This window comes from Chanodichthys erythropterus, chromosome 1 (genome assembly GCF_024489055.1).
Source record: "Chanodichthys erythropterus isolate Z2021 chromosome 1, ASM2448905v1, whole genome shotgun sequence".
NCBI lineage: Eukaryota > Metazoa > Chordata > Actinopteri > Cypriniformes > Xenocyprididae > Chanodichthys > Chanodichthys erythropterus.
The window spans coordinates 37,116,755-37,139,240 of NC_090221.1; the positions used below are offsets into that span (position 1 = coordinate 37,116,755).

The 22,486-nt window shown below is 36.9% G+C and overlaps 2 protein-coding genes across 3 annotated transcripts in view; both read right to left on the bottom strand.

Moving 5' to 3' along the window:
• Positions 1-9,778: 9,778 nt before the first annotated feature.
• Positions 9,779-14,361, bottom strand: spry1 (sprouty homolog 1, antagonist of FGF signaling (Drosophila)). The gene is made up of 2 exons (XM_067383836.1): positions 13,736-14,361; positions 9,779-11,306 (listed from the first exon to the last, which is right to left on the bottom strand). Exon 2 carries the CDS (start codon positions 11,249-11,251, stop codon positions 10,382-10,384), a length of 870 nt encoding a protein of 289 aa, XP_067239937.1. The 5' UTR covers positions 11,252-11,306; positions 13,736-14,361; the 3' UTR covers positions 9,779-10,381.
• Positions 14,362-16,346: 1,985 nt separating this feature from the next.
• The window catches only part of afg2a (AFG2 AAA ATPase homolog A), a 55,040-nt gene continuing 48,900 nt past the window's right edge, over positions 16,347-22,486 (bottom strand). For both annotated transcript variants that reach the window (XM_067394826.1, XM_067394912.1), the window contains exons 15-16: positions 21,772-21,936; positions 16,347-17,128 (exon numbers count right to left, since the gene is read on the bottom strand). In XM_067394826.1, coding sequence (XP_067250927.1) covers positions 16,952-17,128; positions 21,772-21,936 — 342 coding nt within the window. In that variant the 3' untranslated portion in view covers positions 16,347-16,951. The remainder of the gene's footprint in view (positions 17,129-21,771; positions 21,937-22,486) is intronic.

Genomic DNA, 22,486 nt, shown 5'->3' on the forward strand with positions numbered 1-22,486 from the left:
TGTAAAATCAATAAAGTGATCATAGCAACCGATACTTGTTTCACATAAACAGTTTTTTATTTCGATTCCCGTCACTAAGTTACCCAGAATTCCATCTGCTCTCAGAGCTCTTGATTGTTCAGCGTCAGAAATATGCAAACACTCTGAGGGAGTTTATGTGTAAACGGGACCGTGTGTGTTTGTGTGCACATGCTTGTGTTTTGGACTCAACAGGAACAGGAAAGAGATTATAAACATCCATTACTGCTCTGAGATGCCCTGAAACACACAATCGCTCTGAGAATAATTACACCTGAACGAGAGACACAGAGAGGAACATTTGTAAACCATTACCAGGCCATTTCCTCTGGTAATACAGGATGTGGCTGCAACAAATGTCCCATGATGCATTTGTAACATTAAACTTTGGTGTGTGTGAGTGAGTGAGAGGGCGGATAGAGCGTATAAACTAAATCAGAAACTCGTTTGCGTTTCCTCGGCTGGATTTTGGGAGCGTGTCAGCTGTGATGACTTTGGAAAGTTTCCTCAGAAAAGTTCAGGACCTGGAAGAGCGAGCGAGTCGAACGGACCTCTGCGGATCCTTTATACGAGCGATTGGGAACTGAAGTGTGTGTGTGAGAGCGAACAGGAAGTGAGCGTTTGACTCACACTCACACACTGTTTTATGGTTCAGAGGTGGTTACTGTTTGCCAAGAGTGGGAAAGCTGTAATTGCACATTTCCTCTGAAGAGAGAGCGAAAGATCTTTATATTTAAACATGTTCCATTTATATCTCCTGTTTGTTTTGTTAATATCTTGTTTTTTGAGTTCTGTTTATATTTAAAGACATGTATGCTGTGAACAGAAACGGTAGCTATATTTCCATCCACATATTTTGTAATATTGCATTCAAAATGCTGGATGGATCTGCAAAAAAATCGTATAAAAAAACGTATGCGCTCAATTTGGATATAATTTTGGTAACGTTTTTGGTAATGTTTTCAATTTTTTTTATTTTTTCAAAACTTGCCTTTGCTTGCAAAACTTTTGCATTCCCCCCCAAAAAATTTGAGTTTGCTCGCAAAACTTTTGAATACTTACACCCCCCAAAAAAATTAGTTTGCTCACAAAACTTTTGCATTCCCCCCCAAAAAATTTGAGTTTGCTCGCAAAACTTTTGAATACTTACACCCCCCAAAAAAATTAGTTTGCTCGCAAAACTTTAGCGTTCCTTTGAGAAACTTTGAGTTCACTCACAAAAATTTTGTGTTCATCCGAGAAACTTTGTTCGCTTGCAAAACTTTTGCGTTCCCCCCAAAAAATTTAGTCAGCTCGCAAAACTTTTGCATTCCCCCCAAAAAATTTGAGTTTGCTCGCAAAACTTTTGCGACAGCAAATTTTGATTTAGTTTTAGTCATAGTCTTTTGACTAAAATGCCATTTTGTTTTAGTCATTTTTTAGTCAACGGAAATTGTTTTAGTTTTAGTCGACTAAATATAAGATTTCTACAGTAGATTTAGTCAGCTAAAATCTAATTTAGTTAAATTGTAATGCATTAAGTAAGCATTTCTCTAACAATACACAGATCCAATTCACTGATCTGATATTCTCCAAACTGTTTATGTTCACTTAAGACAACCACCTGTACTTCACTTGCCAAAACGAATGTTTTTTGACCGTTCAAGTGCAAATAGACACGAAAGAGAGCTCAATTCAGTACTTGTCAGGGATTGACACACTTATCATTGAGGTACAATTATAGTTTTTGTTTGAAATTTTGATAATATTAATTTTTCTGCTTTCAATGTAATTTTAGTTAAAAGTTTTAGTATTTTTGTGTGTGTGTGTGTGTGTTTATGTCTTTTAGTTTTTGCTTTTAAATGTCTATATAGTTTTTTTTATTTCTGTTTTAGCTATTCTAGTACATCAGGTTAAGCTAAAGCTTGGAAACTAGATGAAATAAAATAAGTTTATTATTTTTTTATTTTTTTATTTCAGTTAACGTTTATTTCAAGTAATGAAGTTTTTAAAATATATTGAATAATGTGTCAAATAATGTTCTTAGTCTTTCCTTCCTGTGACAGAACATAAAGTAGTTTACTATGAATTAAATAGAAATTAAATTAAATACAGTTTACTGTGTAAACAAAATAACAATAATGACCAGGAAAAAATAATAATTATAAACCATCCTGAAATACAAAGTGACTCTTATTCTGAAATTTCTGCGATCTGCTCATTTAAGTTCAGACGAGGGAGATAAAATATGCATTCTTACAACCGTCTAAAACATACTACCATATAAACATCATGTAGTAAACATTGTCATAATTCATAAACATTAGCTTATAAGCAATCGCTTGGCATAAATGTGCGCAATTCATTGATTGCGAAGCAGTCTGAACAAGTGCTGCTGGTGAGCCAGTAGAGGGCGCAACAGCGCCTCGTTTCCCATGGTTAGATCAGCACGTTACACTTCAAATGTGCGCATCTTCCACACAGAACAGCAGACCTGACTGGATATCTTCCTTGACGAAAATTAGAGTAGATTTCAGTCATAGTTTTAGTCATTCAAAACACATTTTTATTTAGTCATCGTCTCTGTCGTTGATGAAAATTCTGATGAAAATGATTCATCAACGAAATTAACACTGCCTCCGAGAAATTTTGATTTTGTTAGCAAAACTTTTGCATTCCTCCAAGAAACTTTGCGTTCGCTCACAAAAAAAAAAAAAAAATTAGTTTACTCGCAAAATTTTTGCGTTCCTCTGAGAAACTTTGTTGACTCCCAATCGTTATGAGTTCCTCAGAGAAACTTTGCGCTCACTCGCAAAACTTTTGCGATCCTCAAACTTCACGTTCGCTCACAGATCTTTTGTGTTAAATAATGGTAACAAATGAAACCTTACACTCTTAGAAGAAAAGGTTCTACACAGAACCATAAACGGGTTCCGTCAGGCACTTCATATATACAACCTTTTAGGGGTTTATTTTAATTAAATTTCATGAATTAAGCAACAAAAATAATTTATCACTAGAAAACTTTGAAATAACCTGTTAAACATGAAAGTAATATGCAGTAATTTAAGACATTTCTCCTTCTATAGAACCTTTTTGTCATAAAGTGTTCTTTACAGCTGACTGTAGAGTTCTATATAGAACCTGATAGTATGAATCACTAACCTTTTTTCATTTAAACATTGTCTCTTTCACACTGTTTTCTGCAGAATAAAATCAACCCTTTAAGCCTGAACGTTTGAATTCAGGTGGTTCGTGTTCTGAATGTATTGTGTGAATCCACATATGACACCTGCACACTGACAATGTGTGTGTGTGTGTGTGTGTGTGTGTGTGTGTGTGTGTGTGTGTGTGTGTGTGTGTGTGTGTGTGTGTGTGTGTGTGGTTCAGTGGAGGAGAACGTCTCTCAGTGAAACGCTCATTTAGCAGCTGAAGTCACGTCAGCCAGACAATAAGAGCCGCTGCTTCCTTCCTGCCTGCTGTTCCAGTCCACTTCACAAACTCAATGTGAATTACACTGACTCTCTCTCTCTCTCTCTCTCTGAACGTGAGTTAACTTGATCAGAAAACAGAGAGACTTCAGGACAGAGTGGAAAGTCTAAACAAAATAAATAAGTAAATAAAAATCAAAAGGTGGCAACACTGAATGAGGCTCAATTCAGAGTGGGAATACGGTGTCATTAGTTAATGTTAGATAATGCATTAACAATGAGAAATACAGTTGTTACAGGATTTAGTCATCTTTGTTAATGTTAGTAAATAAAACACAATTGTTAATTCATGTCAGGTCAGGTCCATTAAATGATATTAACAGATACAAATTTAGATTTTAGTAATGTATTAGTAAATATTGAAATTAACACAACCAAACAATGAACTTCTAAATTCACATTTATAAATCACTCACGCTGCATGTGTGTGTGTGTGTGTGTGTGTGTGTCTGTTGGGGGTCTGGTAGCACATGTTTACCCTCTTCACTTGTTTCTGAAGGCGTATATTCCTACATAAAGGGCCTTCAGTTCAAAGACGTGCAGAAGAAAGGGACCAAAAGATGAAAAGGAGGAGTACGAATCGACGGCCTGTAACTCTTTTACACGTTCCTCAAACTCTCTCCATCTCTGAGCGAGAGCTAAATCAACAGCAGATAAGTCTCATCTCAGTGCATTGCCTTTGATGTGCAGCCACACACACACACACACACACACACACACACACACACACACACACACACACACACACACACACACACACACACACACACACAGCACAGTGGTAAAATGTTGGTGTCTTGTAGCTGTGAACAAGAAATATGCATGGCAACAGTTTAACCTCACTTATGCTGACTATTTTTGACAAAAGAAAATGTAATTAAATACAATTAATATTTATATTACTTTAATAAGTTTAAGATTATTTAATTTATTAAGAATTACTAAGGTTATTAAATAATGTATATCTTGCATTTGAGTGGAACAAAATTAAATTTGATTTTAGTTTATTTATTTAACATTATTTTAATATATGCTTAATATTAATTTAACAAATTAGGTTTTTAAATTAAGGTTTATTAAGATTGGGTGCAATTAAATAAAATTAAATATTACATTTAATATATATTTTTAAGATTATTTAATCATTAATAGCTTACATCTGGGTGCAGTTAAATTTAATATATATTTAATATTTAATTAATTTTATTATTATTATTTTATTAGATTGTTTATTAAGATTATTTAATTTATTAAGGTTTATTAAGATTATTAAACAATTAATAAATTACATTTGGGTGCAATTAAATATTAAATTTAATATATGTTTAATATGTAATTAATAATATGCATTAATTATATGTTTATTAAGATTATTTAATTTATTAAGATTATATTAAATAATTCAAAGCTAACATTTGGGTGCAACAAAATTGAATTAAATATTATTTAAATACCTATTTAATACTTAATATTAATATTAGTTTAATAAATTAAGTTTATGAATATTGCTGAACTTATTAAGGTTTATTAAATAATTAATATCTTACATATGGGTCTGTTTTTCACACAAAGCATGACTTCTGAAACATTTTCAATGTTGATGCATTGAAAATGGTGATTACAAAATTTCTCCTCGTCTCCCACTGAAAAAAGACATTCAACTCTTCCTTTAAAAGTCATCAATAGTGTTTGAAGAATATTTTTTAATCTCTGAGCACTACATGAAATCCTGCCTGAAATAGTGAGACGGTCGAGTTCATAAAGATCTGAGCGGCTTTGAATCTCCTGTGGTGTTTTTCTCCTGAGGATCAGAAAGCTTCAATCCCATCAGGCCTCTCTCTCTCTCTCTCTCTCTCTCTCTCTCTCCTGCAGTCAGACCACTAAATCAAAACTTCCTCCTCCTGCCTTTTTTTCCATTTACTCTTTTTTCTCTCCGTATGCAGACGTTCCTATCTGCTGATGTTAGACGAGACGTGTGTTTCAAGTCCAACATCACAAAATCTTTCAGTGTGAGGAAACTGCCATTCATTAGTCCATATGGAGCTGATACAGGCTAATACTGCACCAGTGTGCTTTGCTTTCTTTCTCTCTTTCCTCAGCAGTGAATTACTCTGAAAACTTGGCCTTGAGAATCTTGACAGTGGAAGAACATTTCATTCAAATTTGGGTAACACTTTACATATAAGGCCTCATTTGTTAAAGGGAGCAATAATGCTCTTTCACAAGATGTAATATCAGTCTCTGGTGTCCCTGTGAAGTTTCAGCTCAAAATCCCCCACAGATCATTTATTATAGCTTGTCAAATTTGCCTCTATTTGGGTGTGAGCAAAAACACACCGTTTTTGTGTGTGTCCCTTTAAATGCAAATGAGCTGCTGCTCCAGAAGAGGGCGGAGCTTTAACAGCTCAACAACAACAAAAGAGGAGAATCTCACGCAGCCAAAATGAGGATTGTCAGTAACGGTGTTCAGCCTTACATTGTTGATATCCCCAAATCGATGCTGTTTTCAGTTGATGAATGAACAAAACTTTGTATAGCATGACTGCCTCCCATCCAATATATCGCAATAATCTTTGTGCTTTGGTACTTTTGAATGAACTAGCAATAAAGAAAGAACAAGAGATACTGGGAAGTAGGGCGATGATCTGGACATTTTAACTGGGGAACTTCCATTTAAAAAGACTGAAAGGAATCGTTTCAAATCATAAGGTTGCCCTACAAATAAAGCTTTTCATGTTTAAGTGCTATAATTGGGTCCCCGGTGTATCTACCAACCCAGAAAATGTGAAAAAAAACAACCCTTTGTGTTAGTCTTTCTCTGCAAGCATGTGAAAAAACCTTTTCCGCCCATTTTGTTTTCGTAAGCGACAACCATGTAGCAGTTAATGCCATGGCAAACGTTTGAGCAAATCATGCTAACTGTTCTGTCATTGGCTGTTAGAGTCTCGTTAGCTTAGATATCCAGTTCGATTGCTATAAAAGGAACGTTTCTGTCCGAGTATAAGACCATTCACAGCATTTGATAGCAATCCTAAACGTTAGTCTGGTGCGTATAGCGCTGTTCAGCAAACATACTATGTATAGTGGGCGTCCATACGGGTTTTGATCAAAAGATGAACATGACGGCACATGCTAGTGGATGAGTTGAATCAACTCCACAGCAACTACATCAATTTATCCACTAACCATTCAGAAACGTCTAAAAGTTGTAACTTCTTCCTGAGTCTCTCCATCAGTGTCGACTCCGGTTTGAACAATGTAAGGCTGAACACTTTCCTCATTTTGTCTGCGTGAGATTCTCCAGCTTTGTTGTTGTTGAGCTGTTAAAGCTCCGCCCTCTTCTGGAGCAGCAGCTCATTTGCATTTAAAGGGACACACACAAAAACGGCGTGTTTTTGCACACACCCAAATTTTGAAGCTATAATAAATGATCTGTGGGGGATTTTGGGCTGAAACTTCACACACACATTCTGGAGACACCAGAGACTGATATTACATCCTGAATCTAGTGAATTTTGGCTTGCACTCCTTTACCTGAAGCGTCAGTCATAGTCCCACACCCGCTGAACCATAGATATTTATAAGCTATGTAGATGCCACATTTGATTTGTCATTATACAAACTTGTGTGTTCATGAACCATGTATACAAGAACACACACTCACTCACACACACACCTCCCCCCCGCTGGGCACTTCCTCCTGTCAGGACGACCTCAGTCAAAGAGTTTAATCCTGTGAAACATTTCCTGCTCTGACAAGAAATCAATCAGCGATCCATCAGCGTGACATGATGAAAAGCACAGATCACACGCTCTCCTGCCGAATACACAAACACAACAAAGGCCCAGAGGAAGAGAGAGAACGAGATAAAGACCAACACAAGAGCTGAAGACGTGTGAAACAGCGCCAGCGTCACGGCCGTTCACGTGTCAATGAAGCGTCTGCCTCGGAAAATGCAATCAGGATGAAGAAATTCACTCAGCAGTGCAAACACACAAACCTAGAAACATTTGCATAATTGCATATTAATGTTTAACCCAAGCTGAAGACTCTGGTTAAAGGATATTATTTCCACACACACACACACATACACACACACACACGTAGGCTGGGTCACGGCCTATTTTTAAACTCAAAGGAAACAGTGAAAAGTGTTTTTTAGGAATCAAGTGGTTTGGCTTTCCTGTGTGGTTTCAGATGTGTGTGTGTAGTTTCCTGTATGACTCACAGCGATTTCCATGCATGTTGATACGTGTAAGAGCGTCCCGTGTGTGTGAGGCTGTAAACACAGCCCTGAGGAAACCACCACAGCTCTGGGATATTATTATTATTTATTAATGCTGGCAGTGCAACAGCTCATATATCAAACCAATAAAGTCTTTGAATCTTCTCTGAAAGAAAGTCAACCAGAACCAGCCGCTCGTTTCTACAGATTCTGCTTGTGTTATTCTCAGTTAAAGTGTTTGCTTTTGAGTAAAAATGACTTTTCCAGCACAAACATCTAAACATTCTTAAATCAAGAAGCATTTACTGGAGAAACAAAATTACAAGAGAAATTAGTCAAAATGAAGTGAGTTTGTGCTGAAAACAAGAACAAATATCTGCTAATGGAGTCAGAGATATAATCTTGTTTTCTTTGAATGAAGTTTATTTTTCTGACTCCATTAGCAGATATTTGTTCTTGTTTTCAGCACAAACTCACTTCATTTTGACTCATTTCTCTTGTAATTTTGTTTCTCCAGTAAATGCTTCTTGATTTAAGAATGTTTTGATGTTTGTGCTGAAAAACAAGACAGAAACACTGAGGAAGAACATCATTTTTGTAGTGAAATGAATGAATGCAAATCAGATTTAAAAACAGTTATCAAACGACAAAAGCTTGTTCAGATTGAGCTGATTACCATCTGAAGTGAATGTAAATCTGTGAATCTGAAAGAAAAAAAAAATGCATGTAAAAATGGTAAATGAGTTGTTAAGCGAACACAACGAGAGAACAAAATCATGAGTTTCCTTTTATAATCAATGAAGAACAGCTTTACATTTCCTTGAACAAAAGCCCTGTGTGTGTGTGTGTGTGTGTGTGTGTGTGTGTGTGTGTGTGTGTGTGTGTGTGTGTGTGTGTGTGTGTGTGTGTGTGTGTGTGAGTGTGTGTGTGTGTGTTTTATGGTGTCCCTGTGAAGCGATCAGAGCCAAATGGACCCTCACGGTTCTCTGAAGGTCCAGGAAACAGACAGGCAACTAATCCACAAAGCAATTCACAACAACAAAAGGTGCATTCCTGCAGAGAGCAAACACACACACACACACACACACACACACACACACACACACACACACACACTTAATGACTCCATTTGGAGGGCTGTTTCGCTCTTATTGCCTGTTGTCCATTGAGTTACTAAAACTTCCTTGTTATCACACACATAAATTCCACACACACACACACACACACACACAAACACACACACACACACACACAATTTTAGAACCTTTTGTTTCAAATGTAAAATATAAATATGTAAACATTCTTAAATCAAGATACATTTACTCAGAAGAAATGACTGAAGATATTAAGTCTTGTTTATTGAAAAATGTGTCAGAATGAAGTGAGTTTGAGCTTAAAACAAGAACAAATATCTGCTAATGGGGTCAGAAAAATAAACTTCATTCAAAGGAAAAACAAGATTATTTTTCTGACCCCATTAACAGATTTTTTTTTTTTTTTTTTTTTTTTTCAAGTTTTAAGCACAAACTTCCAGAGAATTTGGGCTAAAAATGTCACAAAGCTTTAAAAACAGGCATCTTTTTCTTTATGCAAAATATAATTTCTAATGTCTTTCTTTTGATTTGGGGTTTAAATGTGACTTGAGATTCACAATATTTGATTTAAAACCTCAAAATCATTGAATGTGCAGGCATTTTAATCTTTAAGACCATAGACACAATTTCAAAGCAAGAAATGAGGCGACAGAGGAGGAGGAGAGGAGGAGAGAAGAGAGCCGGCGGGGGTGAAATAAACAAACGCCTGACAGCAGGAAACACGCAATAAAACAAGACAAAGAGAGAGACTTTATGAGCCTCACACAGGTGGCCAGGTGGTGACACACACACACACACACTGCAGAAACACACACACACCTTCTTTTCTAATGTGGGCAGTGCAGATATAATGATTAAATCCTGAATAAATCCAAACATCAGCAGTTTAATCTTGTTCTCCGAATGAAATGAGACACTAGACAAGAGCGTTTTGCATTAATTTGTATATTTTTGCATTAAAGTTAACATGTTTCCATCCGTTTCTCCATTCTTTCATGTTGCAGTAAGTGTTGATATTTTGTTATATTCAGACATGAGTAAATCTGTCCTTTGCAATAAATATCATAAAATAATAGAGCTTCACATAATAAATATTTTTTACAACAACAACAACAACAACAACGAAAAAAGTTAAACAGTTTTAACATTTTCTTTTAAAAAATAGCCGTAAATTCCTCTTTACATCAACAAAATGAGAACAAAAACAGATGCGTAGAAACCATTTCATAACAACCGCGCCTGCTATCCGGTAGATCCGGTAACGGCTACATTTTTTACGGTCCGGCCCGGCAAATAAAGTCCTTCACAGGTTTGGTTTCCAAAGCACCATCATCGCTGAACTCTCTGGTGTTAGATAGTAGCTGTACACAGTCGGGTAAGGCAAACGCTGGTTCAGAAAATAAACCTGCAACGAAACAAGTGGTTTTCACATTCCTCCGGGAGGGGCGGAGCTTATACGTGCTCATTAACATAACCCCTCCCCCCGTCTCGCTCCGCCTCGTTTTCGGTTCCCACGTCCCGCAGCAGCGATACAGCTTCCCCAGCTATTAATAAAATCGTATTTCTCGATTCCTCAGGACGGTTTTCCCGGCGCGTGTCCGGGCGTTTGGTTCCAGTTCTGCAGCTTGCAGTAAACGGTGTTGGAGTTCTTGCAGCGGCAGCCGGGCCGGTTCACGCGGTCGTGGCACGAGTCGCACGCTTTCACGCAGGCCTTGGCGGGCAGGTAACAGAGCAGACACGGGAACAGCGCCGACATGAGGCCCATGCACAGGAAGCGCGAGCAGCACTGCGGGTGCGACAGCGAACACGGCCGGTCGGCGCACGGGTCGCCCACGTCGTCGTCGTCGTTGGAACAGTGGTAGAAAATGCCCTTCACCAAACACATGCACGTCCCGTGCTCGACCACGCTCTCGGCCGAACACAGACACTGTCCGTTGCAGGCGAGGCGCGCCGGAAGCGGCCGCGGCGCCGTGCACTCGCTGCACTTGCATTTCCCGCAGCTCTCGCAGATGTACAGATGCGGCGAGTCCGGCTTTTCCGCCGGCGTCTGTTTGAGCGGAGCGTCCGGCGGGAGGAACGGATGCGAGGACGCGCTCGGCTGAGTCCGTACGGCTCTGCTGCGGTAATTCGGCAGCAGGCCCTGCTCCGAAGACGTGCTGCTGTTGCTCCCGGCGCTGCCCGTGCTGGTGGACCGGCTGAGCGCCGGCGGGCGGGCGGTCCGGTGCTCGTAGTTGTTGTTCACGTTCACCAGGAGCACCTCGTGAGTCCTCTCGTGCTTCCGCGGCGGCGTGCGCGGCCCCGGGGCCGGTCTGCGCGCTACGGCCGGGCCCTCTGTGTACTCGTTACAGGAGCGGATGGCTTTGATCTGATCCAGGGACAGGATGGCCCCAGACGGGAGGTCCGGATGTCTGACGGTCCCTCCGCGCTGACCGTGGCGATCCATAAGACACGATCAGCAACTCCAGACAACAGAACAGATGCAACGTTCATCTGACACCCTGAGAGAGAGAGAGAGATGGGTTATTCTCAGTTTATGCAATCAAAAGCAACACATTTATCTTTATCTGACTTAAAAATAAAGGTTCTTTATGGTTCCGCAAAGACATCCATGGAGCCTTTCCATTTCACAAAGGGTTCTTTATAATAACACTTTAGTTTAGGGTCCAATTCTCACTATTAACTAGTTGTTTATTAGCAGCATATTACTAGGATATTGGCTGTTTATTACTACTTATAAAGCACATATTAATGTCTTATTCTACCTACCCAATACCTAAACCTAACAACTACCGTACTAACTATTAATAAGCAGTAATTAAGAGGTTATTAAGTCATAGTTAATAGTGAGAATTGGATCCTAATCTAAAGTGATGATACTTTAACATCCACGGAATCTTTCCATTCCATTTAGAGCTTTACAATGTTCTTCAAACTACGAAAAATAGACTTTACTTGTGTAATGCATTATAAAAACATCTTTAATGCACTAATTATGCCTTGTAATGCACCTCATAATAATTCTAACCTTTAGAAAGCGCATTACAACACGATAAACAACCAGTTTCAGATATTATACTTTGGTTGCAATTATGAGAATGAATGTGAGATGATCATTAGGGGTGAGCGGGGCTAGTTGTCACACACATGGTTTAAATGTTTCCACTCTTGATGAAACTTAGTTGCCATATCAACACTATACAGAGTGAAAATAGCAACAAAATCTTGCTGAAGATATTGCTGAACGTTTAACCATAGCAGAATACTTCATAATGAGGTTCATTTTTCATCTCCTCCAATCAACAGTTTAAATACTTAATTTGCTTAGAAGACACTAGCCAGGGTTAAATCCCAGTGTTATTACCTCGCTGTGATAGCAACAGAAATCACTTTTACTACTTTCATGGATTTAACTGAGAAACAGAAGAATAAACGCTGAGATGTAATGCTCAGAAATTATTATTTTTAAAAATATAAAGCTTGAATGTGTTTCTTCATTTGATTGGCCACACTGTTTCATTGTCAAACTCTAAAATTAGTTTATTTTTAATTATTAAAAAAAAAACAGCATTATAAGTCAATAATTGCATTTTTTTTTAATTAAATTATATCATATGGTCATGTGTGGGGCGTGTTGTCACATTTCTCTTCCATTCTTTGGGGGTAAATAAAGAAAAGCATAAACTGTAACACTGAAACAAGACCACATCATTGCACAACAAGTGTGAAATTAATGTAGAAAAATACTCTGAACCCCAAGTGAATTTACACAAACTGAAAGTTTTGCCTTTATATTGCATTTTACACAAAGACTTCAAGTTGCCTAAAGTTCATTAAAATGGTTCTTCTATGGCATCACTGCAAAACCCAGAGTTTACTGCTAAATAACTCAACTGAAGCGTGTGAGAAACACACACACACTCTCTCAAGGCCCCCAAGCTTTTGTTTCTAACTTCCTTTGGGGGGTTCAAGCCTTAATTAGAGGGTCAAACCCGCCCGGACACACAATTCACACCCTGCTGCAGGAGATGCGCGTTCACCGCGGGGTTTATTCACACGTGACGCTCCAAACGCGCATTCGGACTGAACGTGTGCAGATCTACTTTCTGCGACAGACCTCATAAATCACACCGCAGAAGAGCGTGTGTTTGAGGAGAAGGTCTCGAGCTCTTTCCCTTCTATTCACAGAGCCATTTAACCCCGAGAGAGAGAGAGAGAGAGAGAGAGAGAGAGTTGACTATTAACAAGACTTTGTACCGACCTCAATAAGCACACAACTGAAGTAAAGTACAAATACTTCCCGTCCTGATTTGCATGTGTATGGCTGGTTAACATTAAAATGCAGAGCCACACTGAGCAGGAAGACTTCAAATCAAACACAGAGCTTCACACGCTTCTCAAAGCGCTTTATGATGCAGCAAGAGTCCGAAACTTCACGAGGATATCCAACAGAAGCGAACGGAAAGAACCGAGATTAAAAGCGACACTTTCGCGTAATTATCATCGGACGCGCGCTTAATAGACCATCAATAAACATTTTTTTATGTCTTAAGCACATATTTTCTCTCATTATTTTTTGTTTAACATAATTATATTGGCTTTGTAACCGTGCATTTTGAATTATTTAAGTAAAAACAGAACTCGCTCGCAAAAAATAACATGAAGGACTACAAGAAAAAGAACTTATGAATGAAAACAAGCCCGCTGGGGGAGGAGTGTGTGTGTGTGTGTGTGTGTGTCGTGTTCATGCTCAAACACACACATACACTCACACGCAATCTGAAGCTTATAGTATAGCCTAATTAAACATAAGTTTTGACTAATACGCGCGTGTTTATTGCGCTCGCGGGCCTGTGGAGACTCCAAGAGCCGCAGATCCACACTCGATCACCCTCTAATCCACATCAAACAACACAGAATTCATACATACCTACAGACAGACTCCCATAATGTCAAATCCATCAGTCCTGGTGCCAAACATCCATCAACATGTCCAGAACGATCCCCCAAATCAGCGCATGACCGCGAGCGTAACATCCAGAGGAAACTCCGCGCGGTGGATCTTCAGCTCGAGGGTTTGATCCACGGGGGAAAATGTGGAAAGAATCCAGTTAAATCCACGAATAAAGGCTCGTTCGCTGCTGCGCGTTCGTCCGGCTCTCCGCGCGCCGCGTCAGACTGTGCGTGAGTGTGTCGGATCAGATGCGTGTGCTGTTTTTGCGCGCACACACACACTGATGAATGAAAGAGGATCATGGGGCAGATGCAGGAGGAGCAGAAGATCGCTGGATTTAAGGTGGATCATGTGAGACGAACGCGCATCTGCTTCTGAACGTCACGCACCTCTGATTTTGTGCACATATTGCGCGCTCTCGATACTGTGTTCTGCACTTGCGCAGCTACAGTAATAGAAGAGATTTATTGTTAATAAAATAATACTTGAATATAACATATGAGGCGATGGTTTGTTTCTCCACCCTTAATGTGTGTGTGGTGAACAGTGTTTTGTGTGTTATTATTTTGTTTCTGATTCAGAAACGCTGCATCAGTCATTTGAAACACGTGTTGAGTGTTTATTTTATTGTAGTGATGAACAAAATCTCATTAAAAGTTTTAAACGCGTTTGTGCAGTAAAACATCTCGAAAACATCGAGTCAAAACACATGCTGGTGCGACCTTAAGAGCTCAAACCCCCTCAGAGAGAGAGAGAGTGTGTGTGTGTGTGTGTGTGTGTGTGTGTGTGTGTGTGTGTGTGTGGGGCGGATGTGCTGCATCCGGATACATGAGAAAGGAAAGTTCAGCACAAAGTCATTTCATGCATTCAGATGGAAACGAGCCGCGCGCGCGCGCACACACACACACACACACACACACACACACACACACACACACACACACACACACACACACACACACACACACACACACACACAATTGTGAGAGAGATACGATAATGAAAATTATTTTGACATTTAGATTTTGACGTCACTATACTTTTGGTACATAAGAAATATCATGATATTATATTATATTATATTATTATGTTATATTATATTATTATATTATATCATATTATAATATAACATAAAATAACAATAATATAATATGACATAATATAATATAACAAAATAACATTATGATGTTATGTTATATAATATTATGTCATTATATTATTATATTATATTATATTACATTATCTCATATTATAATATAACATAACATAAAAAAATAACAATATATTACATAATATAATAATCTAATAATCTAAAAACAACATATGTTATATTATATTATGTCATATTATATTGTTATTTTATGTTATATTATTATATTTTGTTATATTATATTGTATTATAATATATTATGTTACATTATATTATAATATACTATATCAAATTGTATTATATTATATTATATTATATTATATTATATTATATTATATTATATTATATTATATTATATTATATTATATTATATTATATTATATTATATTATATACCTTTCACAACTTTGGGGTCACAAACAAAGCTTTTTTTTTTTAAAGTAATTAATATTTATCAAGAACACATTAAATTGATCAAAAGTGACAGTAAATACATTTATAATGTTACAAAAGATTCTATTTCAAATAAATGTGGTTCTTTTGAACGTTCTATTCTATGGAAGAGGATTAGGGCCAAGCAATAATAAAAAAAATAAAAACATCTCGAGATTAAAGTTGTTAAATTTCGAGAAAAAACTCTTTAAATTTCAAGAAAAAAGTTAAAATAAAATTTTGAGAATAAACTTGTTAAATTACGAGAAAAAAAATCGTTAAATTTCAAGAAAAAAGTCAAGATAAAATGTTGAGAATAAATTCATTAAATTACAAGAAAAAAGTCGTTAAATTACGAGAACAAATTCGTTAAATTATGAGAAAAATGTTGTTAAATTTCGAGAAAAAAGTCAAGATAAAATGTTGAGAATAAACTTGTTAAATTATGGGAAAAAATCGTTAAATTATGAGAAACAAATTAGTTAAATTACGACTTTTTTCGCATAATTTAATGAGTTTATTCTCAACATTTTATCTCGACTTTTTTCTCGAAATTTAACAACTTTAATCTCGAGATGGTTTTATTTTTTTTATTATTGCTTGGCCCTAATCCTCTTCCGTACTATTCATCAAAGAATTCTGAAAAATAAAATTCAGCTTTGATCACAAAAAATAAATTACATTTTACTATATATTCACATAGAAAACAGCTGTTTTAAATTGTAATATTTCACAATTTTACTGTATTTTTGATCAAGTTATTGCAGCCTTGATGAGCAAATTCACAAATATATCTTACTGACCACAAAATATTTAACGGTAGTTATTGAATTCGTTTTTTTTTTTTATTTAATAGATTTTTGATTAATAGATTTAGATTTAATAGTTTTAGTAATTTTAGTACTTCCACTCATTTCATTTCAGTCAGTTGACAAGGCAATGTCATTTTTCATCATACTGTTTTATATTTCCACTTTATTTCAATGCAGAAAGTGTTTTAATGGTTTTAGTTAACAATAACAACACTGTGCATCTTCACAAAGAATGTTTTTAATGCGTTTTGTAACTCTGATGTGAAGAAGATTTAATGAAACATTGAGAATGTGTTTATTCCTCAGATCAGAGCTTTGGTTTCCTCTTTCTTAAAAGAGAGAGAAATTATATTGTTGCTTTTCTACAGAATAATAAAACATTATTTGTGCAACTTAAAAATGTTCTTCTGTGACTTTAAATCATATTTTTGGCCACACCCATGTTTTAGTCTGACAGAAATAATCTTTGATGTATTTTAAGAGCTTGTGCAGGTCAGAGGTCAGAGGAATAAAGTTTTACAGCACAAACCATAAAACACACAGCTTCATGATCGAATAAAACTTTAATAGATCTACAACGTCTTTAAGGCCAGATGACCACACACACACACACACACACACACACACACACACACACACACACACACACACACACACACACACACACACACACACACACACACACACACACACACACACACACACACACACACACACACACACACACACACACACAGTAATCAAGTCAACAGCATGATTTAGTCAAATGTGTGTTTATTGTGTATTTGTGCAGTTGTTGTCAGACGCGTGAGCCGCCGTGTTCCCGCTGGTAGTTGACGTACGACTGTAAGAGTGACTGTGGGATTCGTGGTCTGACGGCGTCCAGAGCGGCGTGGAAGTGTCCGGCGGTCACATGATCAGCTGTGATGTTCTCCTGCAGCGCCTGTAGAGCCGCTTCTCTGCACACAGCTGTGATCTGACAGACACACACACACACACACACATATTCAGTTCAAAACCCAGTGATCCATCTCTGTCTACAGCCTTCATAGACAGCATCCGCACCCTCACTAGTGACTGAACTCACTCTGGACGCTCACATCTCCAGGCTCTCAGAAGCAGAAGTCATTTTATATATATATATATATATATATATATATATATATATATATATATATATATATATATATACACAAAATATTTGTATCAGTAACTATATTAAAAATATAATGCAACTATATTATGGCACAGCTCTAATCTGCTAAATGCGACTACAAGGCATGAACATTTTAAGATATAAATGTTAACATCATGATTTTCTGTAAATGATATTTGAGGGAAAAAAATAAAAAAAATTCAGTTGCAATTTGAAATGAGATAAAAATTTTTAATTATGTATCATTACTGCGGTAAAATAATGATAATAATTATTATATATATATATATATATATATATATATATATATATATATATATATATATATATATATATAGATATATATATATATATATATTACTAAATAAAAACAAAATAAGAAATATTACTAATATTTAACTTTAAAATAAACATAATTGGGAAAGTTTTATTCTGTTATTTATATACACTACCAGTCAAAAGTTTGGAAACATTACTATTTTTAATGTTTTTGAACAAAGTCTCTTCTGCTCTTCAAGGCTGCATTTATTTCATAATAAATAAAAAAACAATAATATTGTGAAATATTATTACAATTTAAAATTATGGTTTTCTATGTGAATATATAGTAAAGTATAATTTATTCCTGTGATCAAAGCTGAATTTTCAGCATCATTACAATTAGTAAAGATTTATATCGTTAGAAAAGATAGATATATTTTGAATAAATGCTGTTCTTTTTAACCTTTTATTCATCAATGAATCCTGAAAAAAATATCAAAGATTATAAAAAATTATGAAGCAGCACAACTGTTTTAACTATTTAACTAGCACAACTATTTTTTATAATAAATCATCATATTAGAATGATTTCTGAAGGATCATGTGACACTGAAGACTGGAGTAATGATGCTGAAAATTCAGCTTTGATCACTGGATATAAATTATATAGAAAACCATAATTTTAAATTGTAATAATATTTCACAATATTAATGTTTTTCCATGTATATATTATGAAATAAATGCAGCCTTAATGAGCAGACTTCAAAAACATTAAAAATAGTAATGTTTCCAAACTTTTGACTGGTAGTTAGTTAATCTCTTCATTGAAAGAATTGCTTAAAGAATAAATTATATTTAATTACATTACTAAAAATTATATTTAATTAAAATGCAGCCTTGATAATTGCATTAAGTCATATCACAGTTCTGATTTTATTTCAAATAATCTTGCAGCACTAATTTATGATGTTAATAATTGTGGAAATGTTGCAATAATAATAATAAAAGATTATATATATATAAACACACATGCAGCAAATATAGATTCACCATTTCTCTCATTTCAGTTATGTGATGCTGACTCAAATGTGTGTATTGTGTGTGTGTGTGTGTGTGTGTGTGTGTGTGTGTGTGTGTGTGTGTGTGTGTGTGTGTGTGTGTGTGTGTTGTGTGTGTGTGTGTGTGTGTGTGTGTGTGTGTGTGTGTGTGTGTGTGTGTGTGTGTGTGTGTGTGTGTGTGTGTGTGTGTGTGTGTGTGTGTGTGTGTGTGTGTGTGTGTGTGTGTGTGTGTGTTGAGTCTGGTGTTTGCCGTGTTTCGGTCTGTCAGTCGTGAGCAGACACTAGTGGTTTGATGGCAAAATGCCTGACCACAAATTAGCACAGCGTTCAAGGACAAACATGCAGCGCAAAAATCATTTCCTATAATTACAAAACTATTTTTAACCAACAAAACCGCCTGTTACAGCAGAAAACATTCATCTGAGCGCTATTTAAATCCAGACCGCACCTCCTCATTTACAAACCAGATTCACACGAGAGCAGGAAGTGGGCGCAGAGACTTCCTGTTCAGACAGAGTGAGGGAGCGCTCATGCTTTAGTGCGATATGGAGAGGAGTTAGTAGTCTTGGTGGATGTCGGTCAGTCGGAGACATGATGAAGATCAGATCTGACGAGACGACATACAGGCAATAGACGTGTGTGTGTGAGTGTGTGTGAGAGAGAGCGTAGAGTCAGGGTACTCAAGGCGGTTGCTAGGGTGTTATGTGGTTGCTAGGGTACCCAGGGTGGTTGCCAAGGTGTTGCTATGCGGTTGCTAGGGTAATCTGAGTGGTTGCTAGGGTGATGCTATGCGGTTGCTAGGGTACTCGGGGTGGTTGCTAAGGTGTTGCTGTGTGGTTTCTAGGGTACTCGGGGGGGTTGCTAGGGTGTCGCTATTCGGTTGCTAAGGTACTTGGGGTGGTTGCTATGCGGTTGCTAGGGTAACCTATGTGGTTGCTAAGGTGTTACTAGGCAGTTGCTAGGGTGTTCAGGGTGGTTGTTAGGTAGTTGCTATGGTAACTTGGGTGGTTGCTATGATGTTGCTAGGTGGTTGGTAGTTGTCACAGATGGTTACTATGGAATTTTCATAGAGTTATTAGCATGTTCTTAGCTCACTTTAGCTCTTACTATTAGCATGTAACTATTCACTGCTAGCATGTATAGCATGTTGGAAGTCCAGATTGCTAGCATGAGTCAAAAGAGCCAACCGCCATTTCTCTAAGATGTTCTGATGCAGAGATATAGATTTTGCAAAACGGTTGCTAGGGTACTCTGTTTGGTTGCTAGGGAGTGGCTTGGCAGCTGCCAGTGATGATACTCCATAGGCTGCTTCCCAGTATGAATGTTATATACCATTTTAGATAGGGGGGAAATGAATTTTATTAATGAACCATATTTATTTCATCAAGTCGTTTATTCATTTATTTATTTTCCTATTATCACATTTATTTACCTATTTATCTATTTATTAATTTATATATCCATTCATTCATTCATTTATTTATTTACTTTTAATTTCTGCAGGTTTGGTCCTCCATAAATTTAAAAATTAATAACAAAATTTAAAATATTTAAAAGAAAATGAGAAACGTTGCCTTGGCAACTAGCTTAAATAAGTTATTTATATTTTATTTTATTTCAAGAATTGTTTTAGTTTTATTGGATGATAATAACCCTGGTCCAGCTGATATTCACATTAACTTCTCTTTAACTTCTACGCTTGTTTTGACGCAGCGCTGCAGCAGACGGTGGCGTGGAGGTCAGGTGACCAGCGTCTGAGGGATGTGAACACAGGATCAGGGTGGAGTCACACGGCTCATGTTTCATCTATGGGCAAAGAGACACAAGAGCTGCTAGAAGATGTGGATTATTGATCGGCGGTTCTTCAGGTGTCCAACACCATATCTGAAGGCCTCTCATATGAGATCACAGACTGTAATAATATGTTCTGTTATAACACTGTGATATAATAATAATAATAATAATAATATATGATCCTTTATCATGTTTTTTTTAATTATAAAAAGGCCCATAATTCCAGCTGTAACTGCATTCATTTGTTATTGAGGCTGACCACACACGCCATAAACATTACATTACCCAGAATGCCCTGCTCTCACCGATCACAGCACCAAATCAAACACAAATAAATGTTTGTCAAGTGTGACACAGATGAAGATCTCGTTCAGATCTCTGTCCTTCAGCACATCACAACAGTAACATGCAAACAATCAAGTGTGTGTGTGTGTGTGTGTGTGTGATCTGAACAGCTTGAGTTCATGCCGTTACCATGCAACACACTTCACACAAAACACAAGCACAAATAAACACACAGCGCTTACATTACAGCAAGTCAGACGTGTTTAGAAAGACTTAATGGACAACAGAAAACACACACACACTATCACACTCACTCTCTATCTCTCTCTCTCTCTCACACACACACACACACACACACACACAAATATGGTTGTGTTATTTTACATGTGCGTCAGCAATATCACTTGTTTCTGCTTCTTCTTCACCTGTGTTTTGATTCTGAACTCTTTCAGAAGATGTGTAACAGCGCCCCCTACCATATAACAGTGCCAGAAAAACAGTAGAACAAATATCTGCCAATGGAGTCAGAAAAATCTACTTAATTCAAAACAAAACAAGTTTATTTTTCTGACCCCATTAACACATATTTGTTCCTGTTCAAAATCGTTTCTCTTCTCCAGTAAATGTATGTTGATTTAAGAATGTTTAGAATATCTGTGCTGGAAAACAAGACAGAAACACTGAGGAAGAATCTTATTTTTTTGTAGTTTACTCAAGCAACTGCTGAGTCACAGTGAAAATACACACACACACACACACACACACACACACACACACACACACACACACACACACACACACACACACACACACACACACACACACACACACACACACACACACACACACACACACACACACACACACACACACACACACACACAATAGAGCATCTGTGCATGAGCTCAGAGTCACAAGGACTTTGAAACAACGTTGATACAGAAACAAATTCTCTCTCTCTCTCTCTCTCTCTCTCTCTCTCTCTCTCTCCTATAAACAGTGTGAAAACACTTTACCGAATGATACCGTGACCTCTGACCCCTGCGGCTGCAGTAACCTCTCACCTCTGCCCCTGAGTAGCGCTCCGTCCGGGTCACCAGGTCCTCCAGGTGCACGCTGGGATGGACGGGTATGTTCCGAAACTGCAGCGTGAAAATCGCCCTGCGAGTGTCTGCGTCCGGCAGCGGGACGAATATGACCCGGTCCAGACGACCCGGACGCATCAGAGCCTGAGAGAGACGGACAGATGAGGGATGAATACTGTAAAAATATGGAATATTATTACAGTTTAAAACAGCTGTTTTCTATGTGAATATATAGTAAAGTATAATTTATATCCTGTGATCAAAGCTGAATTTTCAGCATCGTTACTCCAGTCTTCAGTGTCACATGATCCTTCAGAAATCATTCTGATATGATGATTTGCTGCTCAAGAAACATTTACGATTATTATCAGTGTTGAAAAAAAGGTCATTTATGCGGAAACTGTGATATATTTTTATTTTTCAGGATTCTTCGATGAATAGAACATTCAAAAGAACAACATTTATTTGAAATAGAATCTTTTGTAACATTATAAATGTCACTTTTGATCAATTTAATGCATTCTTGATGAATAAAAGTATTAATTTCTTTACTTCCCAAAATTTTGTATGGTAATATATTTACCAGATATGAAACATTATTTGTTTTTACAGTATATGGTTATATTTAAACAAACAAACAAAAACACATTCAGTGAAATCACATGATTGAAGAGAAATAGCTTTTATTTCTTGA